The sequence below is a fragment of the Mirounga angustirostris genome, unplaced genomic scaffold (assembly GCF_029215605.1).
Source record: "Mirounga angustirostris isolate CCGP_5_RB_7025 unplaced genomic scaffold, mMirAng1.0.hap1 SCAF_11, whole genome shotgun sequence".
NCBI classification, from domain to species: Eukaryota; Metazoa; Chordata; class Mammalia; order Carnivora; family Phocidae; genus Mirounga; species Mirounga angustirostris.
The window spans coordinates 2,163,225-2,185,372 of NW_026991719.1; the positions used below are offsets into that span (position 1 = coordinate 2,163,225).

General features: G+C 46.2%; 1 protein-coding gene and 2 long non-coding RNA genes across 7 annotated transcripts in view; 1 reads left to right on the forward strand and 2 right to left on the reverse strand.

Moving 5' to 3' along the window:
* PRKX (protein kinase cAMP-dependent X-linked catalytic subunit) overlaps positions 1-744 on the reverse strand; it is a 79,850-nt gene extending 79,106 nt beyond the window's left edge. The window contains exon 1 of one of the 3 annotated variants that reach the window (XM_064573687.1): positions 284-726. In XM_064573687.1, the coding sequence (XP_064429757.1) occupies positions 284-458 (175 nt within the window). In that variant the 5' untranslated portion in view covers positions 459-726. Of the gene's footprint in view, positions 1-283 lie in introns of all 3 variants that reach the window. The other 2 variants (XM_064573688.1, XM_064573689.1) reach the window with 2 other exon arrangements.
* Positions 35-8,257, forward strand: LOC129045791 (uncharacterized). The gene is made up of 3 exons (XR_008505979.2): positions 35-317; positions 2,459-2,563; positions 7,220-8,257. It is a non-coding gene; the product is annotated as an uncharacterized LOC129045791 (long non-coding RNA).
* LOC123851320 (uncharacterized) lies at positions 7,289-13,974 on the reverse strand. 3 transcript variants are annotated; one of them, XR_010406012.1, is made up of 6 exons: positions 13,556-13,974; positions 12,865-12,979; positions 11,803-12,671; positions 11,211-11,288; positions 9,972-10,118; positions 7,289-7,429 (listed from the first exon to the last, which is right to left on the reverse strand). It is a non-coding gene; the product is annotated as an uncharacterized LOC123851320 (long non-coding RNA). The 3 variants fall into 3 exon arrangements; XR_008505978.1 differs by lacking the exon at positions 11,211-11,288 and having other exon boundaries at positions 13,643-13,974; XR_008505976.2 differs by lacking the exon at positions 11,211-11,288.
* Between the last annotated feature and the right edge of the window lie 8,174 nt (positions 13,975-22,148).

The following is a 22,148-nucleotide window of genomic DNA, read 5'->3' on the forward strand; positions in this document are numbered from 1 at the left end:
GGGAGGCGAGTTCTAAAGAAGGAGAGTCCTGGGGCGCGGGACTGAGCGCGGGCACTTGGGGAGGCTCGCGGGAGCTTGCGGGGGGGACACCCTTCCAACTCTGGGCGCGCCCGAGCGTCCAGGGGCGCACGGCCAGCCCGCGCGGACGCCCCGAGCAGACGGGACCGGGCAGGGCCGGCTCAGGGAGGCAGCCGGGCGACGGCACGCCGGCCCTTTGTCTGACGCCAGCGTCCCGGGCGGCGCCGAGGGACCTGCGGGCCGGATGCCCGCGCGCCCTACTCACCCACGGTGGCCAGCGTGTCGAAGTCCTGCAGGCGGTAGGCTGGCGGCTCGGGCGAGGGCGCCTCGGGGCTGGGGCAGAGCGCGGGCGCCCCGTCGGGGGTGTCCCCACGGCTCTCCTGAGGTTCGGGGCCCGTCGCGGCCGCCTTGGCCGCCTTGGCCAGCCCGGGCGCCTCCATGGGGGCGCGCTCCAGTCCGGGGCGCCGGGCCGGGCCGGGCAGCGCGGAGGTCCGGGCTTCCCGGGACGCAGCCTCGGAGGGCGGCGCGGCGGCGGCGGCAGCATCAGCGACGCCCAGCCATGCGCGCTCCCCGCCTCCCGGTCCGCGGCCCGGCGCGACTGGCGGAGCGGCGGGGACAATGGCGGGGCGCGGGGCGGCGCTCACTGCAGCAGTAGCAGTAACAGCCGGTGGGAGTAGCCGGCGGCCTCGGGGGGCGGGCCCGGGGGCCCGGGCGGCGGCGGCGGGGGCGGCGGGGGCGGCGGGGGCGGCGGCGCGGCCGGGGCGGGGGGCGCGGCCCGGGCTGGCGGGGGCGAGGCGGGGTCCCGGCCGCGGGCGCCCGGCTCCCTGTTCATTCCTCGTGGCCCGCGCCCGCCGCCTCCCGCGCCCGCGCTGCGTGCGCGCTGCTGGGGGGCCGGGCGGAAGCGGCCTGGGCGGGGCCGCGCGCTCTCCGGCCCGCCCCGGCGCCCGCCCGGGCTCGGCCCGCCGACCGGGGTGTCGCTGGGGCCCCCGCGCCCCGCCCCCGCCGCGCCCTAGGCCCGGATCCGAGAGGCCGGCGCGCGGGGGCGGGTTGGCGTTGGGGAGGTGGCCGCGCCCCCTGCGCCGCCGGGGGCGCCCCAGGGGTGCGGTCCCCAGCGCAGCCCAGCCCAGCTCCCCCGGGGGACGTGCGGGCAGGCCACCGCGCTCCTGGCGCCCCAGCCCGGAAGGGTGGGAGGCGGGGCGCGCTGGGCACGGGGAGGGCGTGCCTCCAACAAAAGTTAAAAAATCGAGCGGAACCGGAGCTGAAGGCTGATGGGACGCTCCGGAGGCTGCTACTCGGTGCCGGCGCGTCCCCGAGGGCGGCTGCCCGTGTCCGCTTCCTGGTTTCTCGGGGGGACCGTGGTGATGCAAAATGCTTGCTAAGGGAGGAGGGGCGGGCGCGCGAGTGCGCCGGGCTCCCCCTTCCCTCCAGTTTCTGGGCACCTTCCTACGAGTCCATGACTATTTCCAAAAACCATCTTTTAAACAAAAACAAGGAGACACAGGTTTAAGAGAGAGAACCCCCCCAAAAAAAAAACCCAAACGCCACGCGTGCCCCTGGATGGCTCGCTGTTTTAGACACACCTGGCACAATTTTGGAAAAGAAATGCAGGGCGCCCCAGATCCATTTGCATTTCAGATACCCAAGGAGTGTCCCACCCCCACCCCAACTCCCGCAGGGTAGGTCCCAGGCCGTATTTGGATATACTTTTGTACACAAGAGATGACTGGTGCGTATCCGAAACTGGAATGTAACTGGACATTCTCTCTTTTATCTGGCCACCCTGTCCCCGGGCATCCGGCTAAAACGCGGGGCCGGGAAGGGCTGTTCCCAGCTGCGGCCTCGTGGACCACACTTTGAGCTTCCAAAGAGAGGACATACCTACCGCCTCCCACCTCGTTTGGAGGCATCTCGGCCATTCCGCCCTTGGGCGGGGGGTGTCCTGGATTCGGGGAGGGGGCTGTATTTTTACAGACCCCAGGCCCCGTCTGCCTGGCTTGGCCAACTGGGAGGGGGCCACAGGAAATCAGATGCGAGCTCGGGGTGCGGCTGTCTGGCCCTTGGCTGTCTTTGCTTGTTGCCAAATCTTGAGCTGGAATGCAAAAAATGCGTGCCCTGAGCAGGCCGCGTGCACCGGCTTGGAACAGGGAGGCGCTCGGGCCACGAGGCCCTCCTGAGCGATTGGGGGGACCCAGGGCTGTCCTCGGGGGTACGTCCCCGTCTCCCTTGCCACTCTGATGCTCTTAGGTAGCTAGGGTTAGTGGTTAAGGCTAGGTCAATTAAGGACATGCTTTTTCCTTCCGGGGGCACCCAGGCTTTTAGAAAAGGGTTAGGGACAAACTTTCAGAATTCAACTCTGGGTTGCAGAGTTGATGCGACTCCTTCCTCTCCGGCCCCTGAGACTGACCACATACCTACCTCTTCCTATAAATATCCCGGGCAGGTTTTGCAACACCTTGCTGTACAAAGCAGCTTTCATCTGGAAGGATCATAAAAATTCTTCAGAAACCACAGCCTGTGACTCGCGAAACAACGCACAACCATCCCGGTATGCGAATTCTTCATTTCGAATACGTATGTATTTTGTGTATATGCATGCATATGTGTGCATATATTATACAAGCAAATATATATGCGTGCATACAAATATACATACAAATACATACAAATGTAGGTGCATAAATATGTATGTGTGTGTATATGTGAGTGTGTAGATACTGAGTTAAAATTAAAAAGTATACTGTTACCTTCACAGGCTTTACAATGTATACATATTATATATTATATACATTATATTCTACTGTATTCTAGAATATATCTTCTAAAATATTTTATTATCTGTATTCTAAAAGAGTGCTTTCACAGACTTTACAACTTATATATACATAAAATGATATGTAGATTATATATTATGTTGTAACATAATATATTCTAATATATTTTAATATATTCTATTATAAATTGTAACATGTATATCCTAAAAGACGTGTTCAGCTGCCTTCACACTTTACAACTTATATATATATTATTAGACATATATTATAGAGTATATTCTAACATTCTGTAATGTATATTCTAATATATTTTATTATAAATTCTAATATATATATTCTAAAAGACATGTTCAGCTGCCTTTGCGAACATTACAATTTATATTTATAAGCATATGTTTATATATGAAAAAATATAAGTATATATATTTTAAAGATTTTCTTTATTTATGAAAGAGAGAGCACAAGCAGGGGGAGAAGCAGGATCCCCGCTGACCAGGGAGCCCCACACAGGGCTCGATCTCAAAACCCTGAGATCATGGGGCGCCTGGGTGGCTCAGTTGGTTAAGCGACTGCCTTCGGCTCAGGTCATGATCCTGGAGTCCCGGGATCGAGTCCCGCATCGGGCTCCCTGCTCGGCAGGGAGTCTGCTTCTCCCTCTGACCCTCTTCCCTCTCGTGCTTTCTGTCTCTCATTCTCTCTCTCTCTAATAAATAAATAAAATCCTTTAAAAAAAAAAAAGACCCTGAGATCATGACCTGAGCCGAAGGCAGACACTTTACGGGCTGAGCCCCCCGGGCACCCCTATATATTTTGAGTTAAATATATCCCTGTGTATTGTCCCTCAGTGAGATAAACCCATACTTTAGAAATATACATGGTGGGTTTCCATACTTTGTTAGAAGAGGCCTTCCCAGGGCTTCTGGAAAGCGATCCTTCAAACAATGGAGCAATGCATTGAATCTGGACTCAGCCAGGGATGGGAGGTTTTTTTTTAATCACTGGATGCCGGAAGATCTGTCCACTTAGGATTTGGTCTTTGGAGGCAGGCAGAAAATTCTGGTGGGTGTTTAGCTACAGGCTTAGGGTTTCAGACTTCACTCCTTAGATCTCCCCGTAATGCAGACAAAGCTCCCTACTGGGTGCCCCCTGTGTAGTAGGAATAGAACAGGGTGGTTTTCCGTGGTCAGTGTATTTGCTCCCAGTTTCTCAGACGAGCTGTTTCAGGGGCAGTTATCGGGGCTTGGGTGTTTTCGTTGACCACCGATGAACATTTTCTTAGCTAGGAGTGATTCCAAGATTGAGCAGCACGCGCTGTTCCCAGCTTTGCAGGCTTGTGGTTCTCATTTCTTCTTGGTGACGGGACGGCCCCGTGGGTTTAATGTGTTAGGGAATTCATGGTAACCTAGTTCGTGGGTTACGTTCTGTGACAGTGCTGGGCACTTGGGCCTTCGTGGATGGAGCCAGGCCAATCGTGAGTAATCAGAGGTGATGAAACTTATTTTATAATTATATGTGTAGCCACACGAGTCCGTGCCTTGCTCCAGCGTGAGCCCCGCTGAGTCACCCCCACGCACAGCAGTGTGTCTGGGCACCAGGTGCCATATTTTCATGCAGACGGGATCCAGTTTCCAAACTGCTCCAACCTCACTTGTTTTAGAAATGCCCTGATCTCCCGCCCAAAAAAGACCCCAATTAAAAAAAAAAACCCAACACGTGTTCAAACCAGGTGAAGCTGCCCTCGAAACGCCGTGCCCGGTGATGCAAAGGAAGTTTTCACCACGGAGACACCACACACAGCGCCCTGGGTGGGGAGGTCATAAATTCCAAATGGGCTCAGAACAATTAAGTCATCCCAGGGTAGAAACATGAGTCCTCAAATAATTGCAGACTGAAGTACGATCAGTGAGTCATCAGTCACTAAAATCAAGCAAAACCCTGAGGCTCCCTTGTCTCGCCAAGTCAAAGTTTTGAAAATCTGAACACATCCCAAGGCAGATGGACGTGCTTATTTGTGCATGGAGCGCTGACTTCTAAAAATAATGCTTCCAAACGTGCCTATTTACTCGGAGGCTTTTCTTGAGTGATTTCAAAGAAAACCATATAGGAAGCATTGCTGGGGGTAGCACTTTCTGGGTCGGACGAGCCTATAATTAGACTTTGCTGAGTTTACTCTTCATCCAAGAGATGCCCGAGAGATGGTGCTTCTCAGATGCTGGAGAGGTTTATGGGAAATCTAAGCCGTGATATTGAATGCACACGGTTGCATCACGCTTTGCAAAATGCAAACAAGTGCCCTGACCTTATCACTGGGGTCAGATAAGCTTTTCCACTCCTTTTGGCTCCTGGGCTAGCCTCTCAAGCTTTTAAGTAACTCAAGAGTCTGACAAAGTAACATGAGAAAAATTGTCTCAAATCGAGTTGTGTGTTTCTCCAGCCATCGTAAATGATATACTAGTTACCAAACTGTTATCTGTTTGGGATTAAATGCTACTTAGATACTCACCTTGTACTGTCTTTAAAAATACCGGGAAGACGTCGCAAGAAGGGAAAAATAAATTCCAGGAATATCAGGTGTCCAGGGGAGATAAAATCAAAACAATAAAACTAGAAGAAAATCCCGGGGCCGGTTTTCAAATCCCTGTGTGGTCGTGGAAGGATGCTCTAAACTTGTCAGAAATAGAACCACGGGGGTAAGTAGATGAACAGATCCCACTACCCAAAAATGTGAGAAAGTTACGGAAATATAAACAAAACTAAAATACATTGACGGGCAGTGTGCATGGTACATAAAGCCAAACTGATATCTGGTCAAAAAGGGCATTAATGTACTAATAAACCCCTGCCAAAAAGGCATACTGGGGGTCATTCACATAGGGAGGAAAAAATGTTGCTAATAAGTAACAAAGAAATGTATCAAAGAACAAAAGTGGCCACTGTTTTTTGTTGTTTTTTTTTTAACCCAGCTAACATTAGGAGGATGAGCTACGGGCTCGCCTGGGTGGCTCAGTCATTTGGGCATCTGCCTTGGACTCAGGTCATGATCTCAGGGTCTGCTTCTCCCTCTACCCTTCCCCCCTGCTCGTGATCTCTCTTTCTCTCACTCAAATAAATAAATAAAATCTTAAAAAAAAAAAAAAAAAAAAGAGGGCGCCTGGGTGGCTCAGATGGTTAAGCGACTGCCTTCGGCTCAGGTCATGATCCTGGAGTCCCGGGATCGAGTCCCGCATCGGGCTCCCTGCTCGGCGGGGAGTCTGCCTCTCCCTCTGACTCTCCCCCTCTCATGCTCTCTGTCTCTCATTCTCTCTCTCGCAAATAAATAAATAAGATCTTTAAAAAAAAGAAAAAAGAAAGAAAGATGAGCTATTCCATGCAGACCAGAGAATTCTTAACACACATTTAGTGGTAATGTCCATTAGTGGAAGCCTTACAGTGTTAGAAGTGATCATACATTTCGGTCTCACTTTATGTCTGTGAATTTATTTTTCAAAATTAAATTTTGGAGAATATCGACGGCTTTGTGATCAAGATTAGCCATGGTTAGGGGCTGGATAGTGTCCCCCAAAATTTGCAAGTTGAAGCCCAAACCCCCAGGACCTTGGAATGGGACTGTATTGGGATATGGGGTCTTTAAAGAGGGGATTAAGGTAAAATGAGGTCAGTAGGGTGGACCCTGATCCCATAGGCTGGGGTCCTTATAAGAGGAGGGGATGAGGACACAGATCTGCACAGAGGGATGACCACATGAGGACACAGGAAGAACACGGTCTACACGCCCAGGAGAGAGGCCTCAGGAGGAACCAGCCTCGGGCCTGCCTGGATCTCGGACTCCCAGCCTCAGCCCTGCCTGGATCTCAGACTCCCAGCCTCCAGCCCCTGGATCTCACACTCCCAGCCTCCAGCCCCGCCTGGATCTCACACTCCCAGGTTTGGTCCTACCTGGATCTCAGACTCCCAGCCTCCAATCCCTGGATCTCAGACTCCCAGCCTCAGCCCTGCCTGGATCTCAGACTCCCAGCCTCCAGCCCCTCCTGGATCTCAGACTCCGAGCCTCCAGCCCCACCAGGATCTCAGACTCCCAGCTTCCAGCCCATCTGGATCTCAGATTCCCAGCCCCCAGCCCTGCCTGGATCTCAGACTCCCAGCCTCAGCCCTGCCTGGATCTCAGACTCCCAGCCTCCAGGACTATCAGAGAATAAATGTGTGTCCTGTGAATACTGTTACAGTGACCCTAGCAAAGTAATACACCCATTATTCAAGGCAGTTTTTATGATAGAGAAAAACGTAGAAATACATTCAACATCCAGATAGAGGGGTGTGTCTACTTTTTTGTTCGTGTGGGGAAATCTCTGCACTCATCGTAAATAGTAAAAAAAAAAAGGGGGGGGTGTTATTATTACATTCTGAGAATCTTTATACTTTTTATTTTTCAGTGTTTCATATATTTTCTTGTAATGAGGAAGCTGACTTCAGAGCACAAGAAATGATTTCCTAGAAGATACGAATGGAGAGGTTTGGAAACCGGTTTCCGTGATGTGACAGATTGGACTGAGAGTTCTGTCAGATCTTGCTAGAAAGCTGGTGGTTGTGCGTTTAATCTTCATTTCCAGGACGGAGGAACGAGAACATCTACGGGGTCTTATCTGCAAACCAGATAGTTTTCAGTGAGTCATCGGTATTTATCGTGGCAAGACTTGTAAGGAGGAAACTTGAGGAGTCGTGAAGCATGAGCGAGGGAGGTGTGAGCGAAGGCAGAGTCATGCCCTGACCTTGGAGGAAAGAGCTTGGTGAGTAGGATTCCTCGGGAATGGGTCGGCATCAGCCCACCAAAGCGCACGTCGCAGCCTGACCCTGCGAGGCAAATGGTTGATGTGGGAGAGCCCGCGTGAGAGCCGGGATTCCAGAATGCTGAGAAAAGGAGACTTCTCATCACATGGGAACTCGGTTTTCCGGACTTTAAAAAATAGTTTGGTATTGCAGCAGAAAAGACCTCAAGAGGTGCATTTCTCTGGAGTCCAGAGCGCACCTGCCATCTGCATGTGGTGGAGAGAGCACAGCTTACCCAGGAAATGTTATGCAGACAACTGGATGGCGATTTAAAGTTTCTAAAAAGGGGATTTCCTCTTGGCTCCTTCATGCCAGGATCAATTCTCCACGTGTCAAGATGCGTGTGTAAAAATAAAATCGTGGAGTATGAGATGAAATACAGACTTTAAAAGGGTAACAATAAAAAACGTATAATAACTGCATTTATAAAATATATATATATAATTTAGGGGCACCTGGGTGGCTCAGTTGGTTAAGCGTCTGCCTTCGGCTCAGGTCATGGTCCCAGGATCCTGGGATCGAGCCCCACATCGGGCTCCCTGCTCAGCGGGAAGCCTGCTTCTCCCTCTCCCACTCCCCCCGCTTGTGTTCCCTCTCTCGCTGTGTCTCTCTCTGTCAAATAAATAAATAAATCTTTAAATATATATATATATATATACATCATTTGGGGACAGGGAAAATTTTCTAAGAAACCATGAAACCATAAAGGAAAGGCATATTTGTGTTTGTATTGTCTAGGAAAAATATATACACGTTTTTATATAGACATATGTTTGTCTGTATACAGAATATATATGTTACAATATAATATATATGTATACATAGTAGACAAATATGTATAAACATATATACAAATATCAACCTAAGTGTGTATAAGCATATATACATATATATACAAACTTAAATATCTATTAAGCCACATGCTTGTGCATATTTATGTGTGTGTGTATATATATATTGATGTGTGCATTTATAATCATTTAAAGCATGCAAAATTTACAAGTACATAAGCTAATTTTAAAGGCAGATGTTAGCGTGCAAAATATCTGTGTGGCCTTTGTGCCCTGGATCTTGATAGTCGTGTAGGGGCTGGGGCTCCTGTTTCTGCTGCCTTGGAGGGTTGTCATCAGGGACTTGAGTCTGTGCCCCAGCCGGTCCTCGGGTCTGTGCCAACCCCTGAGAAAAGTCTCTCAGCCTCTCCCAATGGAGGAAGGCAGCTTAGCTCAAAGCTGGGTGTCCAGTCCCCCCACATGATGGGCACCATACACAGCACCCCACATAGGTTGGCTTTCCAGGCCACGGGCACTGCAGGACTCCAAAAGTGAGAGTGTCAGTGCGTGCAAACGTTATGGAGGATTATCAGGAAGTGACCGTCACGATGGTCACATGCACCTGCTCGTCTGGGTGTGTTTGGGGAAATGTGCCCTGGCCTGTGAAGGCATTTGGGGAAGACGGCTCATTGCAGCAGAGTTTGAAACAACCAAGGCTGGTAAAGACCGTACCAAGTGCCAGGCACTCCCAGTGTGGGCATTTCGGTGAAACAGGGATAAGCAGACCCACATCCCCATCTCCTGGGGCTTGGATCCCACTGGGGAGCGAAGGACAATGAGCATTACAGGTTGTTGAGAGGATGTGACGTACTGGCTGGAAAAACAGAAATAGCAAAGTGGGAGGGCCGGAGGGAGGGGGTGCGTGTGGAATGCAGTAATTATCTGTTTTCACTCTATACATATAATTACATGGGTATAAGTACACGTTAATATTTTATACCTTACCGTATACATGTATGTGCGGAGATGTAGGATGATTTACATATAGATATGGGCGCGTCTGTGCTTATCTAGGAGGGCTTGCAGAGGGGGTGGGATTTGAACAATGACCTGAAGGAGGGTCGGAGCCAGGGAGTGCGTGTCAGGGGAAGGGACAGGGACAGCGTGGACTGAGTGTAGCAGGCCCAGCTGCAGAGGGTAGGACCCTAGCAAGCCCTTATGATGAGTTTGCCCCTTCCTCCAGGTAGCGTTGCCAGATTGAGCAAATAAAAATGCAGGATGAGGGGCGCCCGGCTGGCTCGGTCAGCGGAGCATGAAACTCTTAATCACCGGGCTGTGACTTCCAGCCCCACGCTCGGTGTAGAGATTACTGATTACTTAAAAATAAAAGCTTTAAAAAAAATGCAGGATGCCCAGTGAAATTTGAATTTCAGATGAACAATGTCTGTGTGTATATATATATGCACAGACATATATATATAATACATATATCCATAAAATATATGGGTAGTATATATATGTATAAATTTAATATATATATTATATATATTAGTATAAAATATGTCCCCATGTAATATTTGAAACATACTTAGGCTGGGACTCCTGGGTGGCTCCGTTGGTTAAGCGTCTGCCTTCAGCTCAGGTCATGATCCCAGGGTCCTGGGATCGAATCCCACATCAGCCTCCTTGCTCAGCAGGGAGCCTGCTTCTCCCTCTCCCTCTGCTTGTGCTCTCTCTGTCAAATAAATAAAATCTTTAAAAAAAAAAGAAACATACTTAGCCTAAATACCAAAATGAATTTGAATTTCAGATGAACAATGTATATATAAATATATATAATATATATGTATAGTGTATATGTATATATTTAATATATATATATTAGTATAAAATATGTCCCCCATGTAATATTTGGAACATGCTTAAGATAAACGCCAAGATGAATTTCAAATAAACAATGTATATATATATAACATACATATAGTATGTATGTGTATATATTTAATATATACATATTGGCATAAAATATGTATATATATGTATATATATTAGTATAAAATATATCCCCATATAATATCTGGGACATACTTAGGCTAAACACCAAGATGAATTTCAGATGAACAATGTATATATAAATATATATATAATATATATAATATACATATAGTATATATGTGTATATACTTAATATATACATATTAGTATAAAATATGTATATATATGTATATATATTAGTATAAAATATGTCCCCATGTAATATTTGGGACATACTTAGGCTAAACACCAAGATCACTTTGAATTTCAGATAAACAATACATAGTTGTTTTAGTGTAAGTATATCCCATTCTGTATTGGGGATGTACTTACACTCAACACCCAGTTGAATTTGAATTTCAAATAATGAATAATTCTTTTATTCTAAGTATGTCCCATGTAATAATTGGGACATACTCACACTAGGCCACTGGTTGAATTTGAATTTGAGTGTAACGCCCATGCAATCTTTGGGACATAATTATACTAAATGTGGCGATGGATTTGAATTTGAGATAAACAACAAATCCTTCTTTTATTATAAGTATATATAAAATATATAAGTCCTGTGTAATATTTGGGATATACTTACACTAATCAACTAGCTGAATCTGAATTTCAAGTAAATAATGAATAATTCTGTTATTATAAGTATATCCCATGCACAATTTGGGATGTACGTATACTAAAAGCACAGATGAATTTGAATTTCACACAAAACACAAATAATTCTTACAGGATAAGTATGTCCCATGCAATATTTGGGCATCCTTACACTAAAAACATCACTCACGGTTTATCTGCAATTTGAGTTCCGCTGGTATCCTGTATTTTATTTGGCAACCCAAACTCCGAGCAAAATGCAGCACGGCTGTCAAATTGTAAGCGGGAAAGTCACCTGCCAGGCTCAATATTAAAAGGATCCTTGCAGGAGCGCCTGGGTGGCCCAGTTGGTTGAGCCTCCGACTCTTGATTTTGGCTCAGGTTATGATCTCAGGGTCGTGAGAGCGAGCTCCGCGTTGGGCTTGGCGCTCAGTGTGGCGTCTGCTTGGGATTCTCTCTCTTTCTGCCCCTCCCCCAGCTTGCACTCACTCTCTAAATAAATAAAATGCTTTTGGGGCGCCTGGGTGGCTCATTGGGTTAAGCATCCGACTCTTGGTTTAGGCTCAGGTCATGATCTCAGGGTCCTGGGATCGAGCCCCACATCAGGCTCCACACTCAGCATGGAGTCTGCTTGAGATTCTGTCTCTCCCTCTCCCTCTGCCCCTCCCGCTTGTGCTCTCTCTCTCTCAAATAAATAAATAAAATCTTAAATAAATAAATAAATAAAATCTTTTTTTAAATTAAAAAAAATTAAATAAGAATAAATAAAAGGATCCGTGTACCTGCTGAGTGGACAATAGGCTTCAAAGACCCAGACTTGGGGAGAAGTCCATGAAACGCTGGAAAACCCTGCAGAGTGTGGGCTCTAGCAGGGCCCCACTGATGCATGTCTCGGGGTGGCGGCTCAGACACCTTTCCTATTTCCTCGAGGGATTCTGCTGAGGACCGAGAGCCGGGGGGGCGGGGGTGGAGGCTTCTGGGGTTCTGCAGCAGCAAATAGTGGTGACGAGATGAATTAATGCGTGGTAGGGCAGTGGGGCACCTCTGCGGGATGCCCTCTTGGTGGGTCGATGAGTTTTGCAAAACCCAGAGGCTGTGCACCAGCAGAGTGAACCCTGATGGATGCTGTGGGTTTGGGGTGTGAATGCGTTGATACTGGTTCAGAAACGGTAAGGCATGTACCACAGTTATGGGAGATGTTTGTAAGAGGGGAAACGGGGTGCAGGGCCAGGCGGACGTGGGAACCATCTGCACGTTGTGTTGCATGCTTCTGTGAACCTGAAACGGCTCCAAGCAATGACGTCTATTTATTCTACAAAATAAAAAAAATAAATCGAGGCATGCCCTTCCAAGAGACTATGTCATAGCCATAAAAAAAAAAAAACAATAAAGGAAGGTGATCTGTACATGTATATTTGTGGGAAAGATCTCAGAGTAATATGATAAGGAACACCTTGCCTCATAGGATGTATTTGTGCGATGTGAAACCATATGCCATTCTGGGGGCTCAGGGACGCTCTGTGCAGACCTTCCAGAAGGGATCCCCGAAACACAGGGCTTTGCGATGAGGAGGGTAAATCAATTCAGGATGACGGGAGGGATCACATTACATCACTTGTGTTCGGTTTGACTTTCTGAACAGGAGCTGTTCCTTGATATCAGGTATTAAAACATGTTGATTGAAAAAATACCATACAAGACAATATAATACAATAAAACAAAACAGAAAACAGAACAACACAAAACAAAATAAAATCAAATAACGCAAAATGAAATAAAATCAAACAAAACGAAATCAAACAAAACAAAATAAAATAAAACAACAAAATAAAAAAGCAGAATACATTAATTGTGTTGGCTGCCAGGAGAGTGAAGGTCATGTGTTGGGTACGTGGAACCCCCTCTGTGGCCATCTCCAAGACGTGCTGAAGGTCATACGGTCATTGAGGGCCCAGCGCGCTGAGGAAGAAGGAACACACCACCCTCAGTGGAAAAGCAGCTCAGAAGGCATGCCACCCGGCAGCTGGGGCAGTCACCTTGTTGGCAGAGAGTTGGACAGTTAGGGAGTCAGCACCAGGGTCCCCAACAAGAAAATATGGAGTCAGGACAGCTAAGATCAAACAGCACTGACTTCCTATTTTGCAGCTTAGACAGGACCACACTGACATTCTGCTTTGCAGCCTTTGCAGAAATGACTTCTGCAAAATGTCCTAAAATAAGACAATGAACCATAAAAGCATTTGTCAATATCACAGTCAAGGGGTAGTTAAGACCCAAGCCCCCAGATGTCAGAAGAAAAACCAAAAAACAAAAAACAAATGTCAGCATGTAGACATGAACCTAATAGGTCGACAGATACATGACTAAAGCCCTGATTGTCACAACTCAGCACACCCCGATTGCTTAAGATAGTCCCGCAAAAGAGCTCATAAAAACCTTAAACTTAGAAACTTGGGGGGAAACCCATTGGGGTCTCCCTTTCTGGGAGCTTTGTACTTTTGCTCAATAAACATTGCTTTGCTGCCCACCACTCACCATCTGGTCTACCTCTTCATTCTTCCCAGCGGTGTGAGCAAGAACCGTGAGCTCTAAAGGACACAAATCCTATAACAATCTGTTTACCGGGAGAGATGCAATCCGGGTCATCGATGCCCAACAGAGCTGACACGACATCCCAGCACAAACAGCTCCTACGGTTCAATCCATATTTATGAAGCTGATGGAGGCCGAACAGACAAAGGGAAAAGTAAATCCAAAAATGAAACCTCTGAGAAAATTGTATGTCCCCACATTCGACGGAGGGAAAGATCTCCCCACTCCAATTTTTTACGGTTTCTTGGGTATAATTAGACCAACCCACATGGGGCTAAAAATTATGGGCTATGAATCTCTCATGCCACTAATTACTGTTTATTTATTTTTGAATTTATAAGAACAGGTCTCACTCTACAATGCCTTGAGATATATAAGGAAGAGGAAAAAGAAACCGTGATGTATTCCTAAGGAATGTACTTGGCTGGTTTTAAAGATCATGCCCAGCTTGGCTGTTGGGCAAGAGTGCAAAGGATGTAACACTTGGTTTCTGCCAGATTGGATCTGGGGCTGAAGCTAGGGACACAAAGGTCGCCTGGCATCCTTTGATGCATGGAGGTTTTGTTGCTTAATGCTGGAGCCAGGATTGTTCAGTTGAAGCAGGCAAGTCGGGGCTACTTCAGAACTGCAGAAATGTAACTCTGGAGCTGTCCATTGGGTGCCAAGTTCCCACGAGAAATTGGTCTGGGAAGAGGGAATCAAACATATGTGATTTTGTTTTGAGAGCCTGAAGGAAGAGCTCAGCTGTCCAAGATGAAGGAGGTGATCCAATTGCCAGTGACACCAAGAGTAAGGAAATCTCCATGCCCAGTACGGAGACCCTTCCAACTGTATGCATGTGGTCACATGAGGTGACTTGTGTGGGTCACTGTTCCTACAGGGGTCCAGACTAAGCCCCCAGTGGGAGGCTGAGACCCTGATCGCATCTTGGAAGATGTCCCTGTGTCTGAAATATTGTTCTACTCAGAAGGGTACAGAGTGTCCTTGGGAAGAAGATACAGAAGTGGTTTGCTTTGTTTTTGTTTGAGGTACAGCTGTGTGCCATAATGAGGCAATCAGCATCAGACCCAGGAAGTCCAGTTCAGAACAGCCTTAGGCGATATGGTCATAGTCCTGAGTAGTTGCAGACACTATTCAAGAATAGAGAGATCCCACATAGCTGGAGGAAGAAGAAGACCATCTGTAAGCTCATGCCTGGAATCAGACTCAAATACGGAACCACGAAGGATGCTTCGTGCACCTCTCAGTTGGGTTTACCTGGGGCCACCAGCACCCCCAACAAGATGATGCACATACATAATAAACAGCAGCTCTTTATACAAGACGAGTGCTGGGTATCGTTTGTTTGGGGTTTTGCTGAGTGTGTTGGAAGAAAGATGAGGTAAGCGTTGCAGATAAGCTTGGGTAAATACAAAGAGAAAAGACCTTCCTGGGATAGGGACGTTCTGCGGTGTGAAATCCCTGAGGAATACAGACCTCAAAACACATTTAGGAATGAATTTAGGGTGCTGTACAGAGATGCGTGGAACCGAAGTTCACTATACACCCTATGGCAGAGCTTTAGCTATTAAAAGTGAGGGGTCTCTGTGGGTTTGTCCAGGAAACGTGAAAAGAGACTCAGATTTCCCAAAGATGGACAACAGTGTTCAGTGAAGTGAGCTGCAGAGTTTAGGGGAAGCTCGTCTGTCAATGGATCCACCCTTCCGTGGCAGGACAGGGCACCTTTCAATGCAGACCATGCTTCCATCTTGGCCAGGGGGTGAAGATCTAAGTAGCAGGATTTGAAAATGTGTCTGAGAGGTCTACAATTCCTAAGATGTCACCGTGAAGGAATCTGAAGGCGTCTGGATAAATCTTCATTCCCAGGACGGGGATTCACCAATCCTTGGGCAAAACGTTGAGATTCTGCCATACGGCTGAAAGGCCAGTGGATGTGAGGTCTGGATCTTGTGTTTCATGGACCACGTACTTAGTTGAGGGGTGACACACCTTAGCCCACCCCCCTCCCCCCCAAAAAAGATATGCCCACCTGGGACGTGGTAATAGGACCTAACTTGGAAAAGGGGTCTTTGTAGATGTCAATAACGATCTTGAAATGAGATCATCGTGGATTAACCAGGTGGTCCCTAAACGCAGCAATGCATGTCCTTATATGGGGAAAAAACGGGAAATGCACACAGAGGAAGAGACTGTTAAGGAGGAGGCAGAGACTGATGCATCTGCAAGCCCAGGGCCACCCAGCATCTCCGGAAGCCACCAGAAACTCGGGGAGGCATGAGAAGTTTCACCCTCAGAGTCTCTAGGAGGAACCAGCCCTGCCCACACCTTCATTTTGGACTTCTGGCTTCCCAAACTAGTGTTTGTGGTGTTTAAGCCGCCGGCCCGTGGTGCTGTTTCAGCAGCCGTAGCAAACTAAGACATGGGGTCAGGGTAAGTCCATCTCAACTCCCAGGGGAGGGCATGTAGACCCCTTCTTAATGGAGGAGCAACAGGATAAGAGTGTGTGCCTGGGACATGTCAGGTCCTCTCTGGGAAATAGGGTCAGCTGTTCTGTCTTTCACATGCCCTTTTCCGGGGGACAGTGGAAAGACGGGTCTCAGTTTCTTTGAAGTACTCTGACTGTACCCCAAAATGCATTCAATCAGTGAATACGCGTGAAGTCTGCACAAGGGAAGCAAGAAGAACCTTCACCTCATCCACTTTCCTGAACGTCACCTCCTGGACTTCTGAAAGCCACCGACACCCAGACTTCTGCCAACCAGTGACCAACCCCACCCCTAACACTTCCTGCTTAGGATTGCAGACAAAGCCAGATGCATGTTTGACCCAACCTTGATGTGTAAACAAGGCGTGGTTTGAGGTTTATGGGTTTGGGAGGGGATTCCTTGTGTTTAGGAATTACAAACACAGTTTTAAAGACTACACATTCGTTTATTTTAAAAATTCATTAAAAGTTGTTTAGGGACTTTCTGTGTTAGTTCTCATGTAGGGTAGGCAGTAGATGAGCTTATGATCCATGTCTGTTTAATGCATCTTGCTGAATAGTTCCTAATCTTTAGCCCAGGGTCCCTCAACCCTGACACTACTGACATTTGGGGGCAGATCATTCTCTGCTGTAGGGGGCTGTCCTGTGCATTGCAGGGTTTTGAGCAGCATCGTCTGTGTCCACTCAGCAGATGGCAGTAGCATCTCCCCACCCCCAGTTGTGCGACCGAAAATGTCTCTCGACATTACCAAATGGCCTCTGAACAGAAAGGAGATTGTCCCTGCTTGAGGACCACTGTCTTAGCATAATTTGGAAATTATACTCAACACAGATCATACACATAATTTATATGTGTGGGTGAGTATATATGTGTTTGGATAGATAGATGATAGATAGATAGATAGATAGATAAATAGATATGATAGATATATAGAGAAATAGATACATAGATAGGGAGATCGATGTGACAAATGTATGGAGGGAGGGAGGGATGGATGAATGGATGGATAGGTGATAGATGATTGATAGATAGAGGGATGACAGGCAGACAGATAAGATAATAGATAGATAGATAGATAGATAGATAGATAGATAGATAGAAAGATAGAAAATTCTGATCTAATTATATATTAGACATATCGTCATAGATAGAGAGGGTCAAATTTATTTTTTGAATTTGGCCACAATTTCCATTGAAAGAGAACACCCCTAACATTGATTAGTTTCCATTTAATCTTAAAAGAAATAATAATCTTACAAAGTTAGCAAGTAGCCAGGTATCTGTCCTATGACAAAATACCTAATTTTTTTTTTTTTAAAGATTTTATTTATTTATTTGACAGAGAGAGAGACAGTGAGAGAGGGAACACAAGCAGGGGGAGTGAGAGAGGGAGAAGCAGGCTTCCCGCCGAGCAGGGAGCCCGATGTGGGGCTCGATCCCCGGACCCTGAGATCATGACCTGAGCCGAAGGCAGTCGCTTAACCAACTGAGCCACCCAGGCGCCCCGACAAAATACCTAATTAAGCAATTTACAGTTCAAGTGTATAGTGGATAACGCAGACCAGCATGAGTTGTGAGACTCTTGTTGGCCTTGTGACTCCATTAAGAAAACTCCATTCTGGGAAGTTGAGATTATATTTGTATAGAAAATAGGATAACGAGAAGTCCAATGCAGACATCACAGTGATGACCAAAAAAAAAAAAAAAAAAAAATTGTGTCACATTTGTATTGTTTTAAGCCCTAAAAGCTCTGTAAGCATAAGGAGTTGTTTTTATTTTAAGCTATTTTCATTGATACATACATGTTTTAATCATGGTACTTATAGCTATACGTGTGGGTAGCATGATTACAACATTGTATCTATGGGAATTTCTTGCATTTGCCTGGTGTTCTTAGAGAAGGTAGACAAACTTCAGGGCTGGTTCCTCAATGATCTTGTATGATTTGTTCCTCTTTGATCTCAAGCTCACATCAATAATTCCTTAAAATGTCACTAGAGTAATGCAGAAATTAAGAACACATCTTTGAAAGGAATCCCCAAGTGTGGTTTTGCTCCAGGAATAGCAGGTAGAAAACCCTGAAATTCCTCTTTCCAACATAACAATTTGCTACAAATACATGTTGCTTCCGTGGTGAAATTGCTTTGTATAAATAAACACATTAACATTAAATGGAAGCAAGATAATGAATAGTCTTTAGACTATTTAGGCGTTGAAGCTGAGATTGTGTGCTTAACCTTTAAAAATGTGTGACCTGATCACCCTGTTACACCCGTGGACACATCCATGTTCTTCAGCATGTGTGTGTTTGTCCGTGTGTGTTTATAAACTGAGGACCACTGTCTAAGCGCAATGTATAATTTATATTCAACACAGATCATAGACATAATTTGTATGTGTGGGTGTGTGTATATATATGTTTGGATAGATGATAGGTAGATAAATAGATACATAGATACATAGATATAAGCATAATAGATGTAGGGATGGATGGATGGATCAATAGGTAGGTAGGTGGATAGATAGATATTTAGATAGATATGATGGATGGATAGATAGATATGATGGATGGATAGATGATATAGATAGATGATAGATAGATAGATAGATAGGTAGATAGATAGATAGATATTTAGATAGATGATAGACATGATGGATGGAAAGATGGATGGATGGATGGATGGATGGACAGATGGATGGATAAGTGGATGGATGGGTTAATGGATGGATGGGTTAGTGGACGGATGGGTGGATGGATGGATAGATAGAAGATAGACAGATATGATGGGTAGATGGGTGGATAAGTGGTTGGATGGGTTAGTGGATGAATGGATGGATGGATGGATGGATGAATAGGAGATATATAGACAGATGTGATAGATGAACGCATGGTTGGATGGGTATGAGTAGAGGGTCTTCATTGAGAGGGAAAGTCAAGTTCATCCCATGGAATTCTGGGCTTGTCTGTAGACACAGACTCCAATTGGATCATGTGTCCAGGGCATATGTCCTGGGCATTGAGATCATTTGTATCTGCAGCCTTGACCGTTACGAACGGGATTGCTTACCTCAACGTGACACAGGTGGAAACATTGATTCATTCTCATTCATCTAACTTTCATTGACCCTGAAGGTCCTTCTAACACGTGGACATGAAACAAATTGAAAAAGCATCCCCAAATTTTATGAGCAAAGCGACATTGCTGCTTATATTCATTTAATATTTTGCTTAAACATATTTTTTTAAAAGGAAGAAGCACAAGGCTTTCAAGTTCAGCATGAATAATGGTTGTTATGTTGATAATTGTAATAAAGCACTTTTTGATTGTAAAACAGTGTATAATTGAAGTCTGTGCTATTTAAGTGGACTTTTATTAAGACGTGGGTAGGTGAGGCATGTGGTGTGGTCAGTGTGGAATTGTGGTGTCGTCAGTGTGGAATTAACCTCTAAAATTAACACTCCTTCCTTGACTGAAGATTGAATTGAGACGTACTGTAATTTTAACCCCGAGTTGAGGCTTTATCCTCTCAATTTTTCTAAAATTATTGGGACTTCAGTATTCATTCTACCATTTCTTAAATATTCTTAAGACACTCTCTCTTTTTTTGTTAACTTGAAGAACGTTATTAGCCCCACGGAGAATGTGTTCTAGGTAATGTGGACACCACCAGGTGATACGGAGATAGGTTTCCAGCCCAGCCCTCCAGTTATGTGTTGGTTAAACAGAACCAATATTAATGGCTCTCCCATTAAGGAAAATGATTGTGTTTTTAAAAACTAGATTACCAGATTAAGAGAGTCCTTCCCATTCTGAGCTTGCTAAGAATGATATTCATAAAATAATTCTGACTTTTGTGAAAATATTCTCCACATATTGAAATACCTTTTTCTTGAAAGTGTATTTGCTCTCTTCTATGACACTGTCTGGAACTAATATTTTATTTCTGGGAATTTTCAAAGCTCATTCAAATTATTTAATAGACAAAAGACTATTTAGGGAAAAATTCCGTGATTTCACAAAGTGGCATGACTATCTATTTTTGCATAGAGAAACACATTCGTGAGCTCTGCTCAGACGCACTTACCCATATTACAAAAACATATTTGCAAACCCAAATGCATTTCCTAAAATACAGTTTGGATGTTGAGTGGAATCAAATGTTTCCAACAAATCAAGTGACGGGGGGAAAAAAAAAGTCTAAATTGTGCATGCTTAAGCATTAAACACTTTAAGTATTTTTGTACACTCCATTTGGAAGGCATCTTATGAGTGCCGTGTGGTCTTTGTTCTCTGGCAAGCGGTAGAGGAAACTGCATGAACATTTTATCTCTGGATGGGAAGATATAAGGCACAGCACTTAGCCAGAAGTGAGCACAAGTAAATTGCAGGTGGCTCATTTCCCCAGAAATGACACTAATTTTATTGCTTGTGAAATCACTGCTAGCCTCAGCCCTATGAATGGCAGGGGCTGGAGGACACTCTGCTGTGGGGCAAGTTTCTAGTTGAGCTCCTGTCTCCTGAATGCGTCTCCAAGCTGGTAAAGGGGCATGCTTCTGTTCAAAAGAAAACCACAAGCTCCAAATGGAGCCACTTAGGCCAAGTCACCAAACCAACTGGGGCTTAATACCGAAGCTGATGCAGTTTCAACCAGTCCCAGAGGTTAAGTCTGGGGGCACCTGGGTGTCTCAGTGGGTTAGGCATCTGCTTTCAGCTCAGATCATGATCCTGGGGTCCTGGGATCGAGCCCCACATCGGGCTCCCTACTCAGTGCAGAGCCTGCTTCTCCTTCTCCCTCTGCCCCTCCTGTGGCTTGTGCTCTTGCTTGCTCGCTCACTCTCTCAAATAAATAAAAAAATCTTCAAAAAAAAAAAAAAAGGGATTAAGTCTGAACTGGTTAGTCAGGTATGAATTTTCTGATAAATAGCAATGAGGGTATCTGTCACAGGGACCATCTGCATCCCCCTCCCCCCCACCGGAAGATGAGTTAATGCACCTAATTAAGCCCCCTGCCCTTACCCCTAAGGGAAGGTGACCTTGCCAACCCAGGCCTTTCCTTTATTTTGCTAATAACGTCCTTGCCCCACCCTCCTCCCTACAAAAACCTTCTGTCTCGGGCCTCCCTCTACTTGCTAGGTGGGATGCTGTCCCCTTGGTGAATAGCTTCATAAAGCCAACGTTTGCTCCATTGAATTTGTGTTCTTTAACCCTTCGCTTGGGGCAGTGCAAGGGGGCAAAAGAGACAGCCAACCAGGCGGCCACAACGATAACGTGCACGGCCACAACGATAACGTGCACTGTGTCACCTGTTTGTGCCTCTTTGGCCGTGGCCAGGAACATGTTCAAACCCAGTATCATGACGCAGGAGTATCGACTACACCTGCCAAAGAATTCTGGTGCCATTTGCAATGTGTGCTGAGTGGGGGCTTCCCCAGATGACCGGTTCTCAGACAGCAGCTGGGTGTCTACGGGGCACCTCATTTCCGACAGCGTCTGCCTGGAGATGGAATCAGATCCCACAGGGTGAGGGTTCAGTCCTGCAAGGCTGCTTCTCCAACTTAGAGGCCAATCTCCAGTCCACGTCGGCACTTGAACCCGCTCTAGGTTGGAGGCTCCCATGACCCCCTCTTTGGGTTCCATTAATTTTGCAGAGGGAACCTCGTTGACTCAGTAGATTACCCACTGGTTTATTACAAAGGAACAAAGGATATTAGGATAATGAGTCAACTCCTGGATGAAGAGACTGGAATAGGCTGAGGTCTGGAGCAAAAGAGTTTCTGTCCTCTTGGAGCCTGGGGTCGGGCACAGAGGCAGATGGAAGTCTTCTGTTTCCCCAGCCAGGAAGCTCTCCGAACCCCGTCCTTTGGGGATTTTATGGAGGTTTCATCGTGTAAGTAGAATGGATTAAATCGTTGACCATTGGTAACGGAGTCAACCCCCAGCCCCTCCCCCCTCCATGGGACAGAAATTTCCATCCCTTTAATCCTAAGGTTGGTTTCCATGGCAACCAGCCCCCATCCTTTGGGGCATTCCAAAAGTCACCTTATTCAC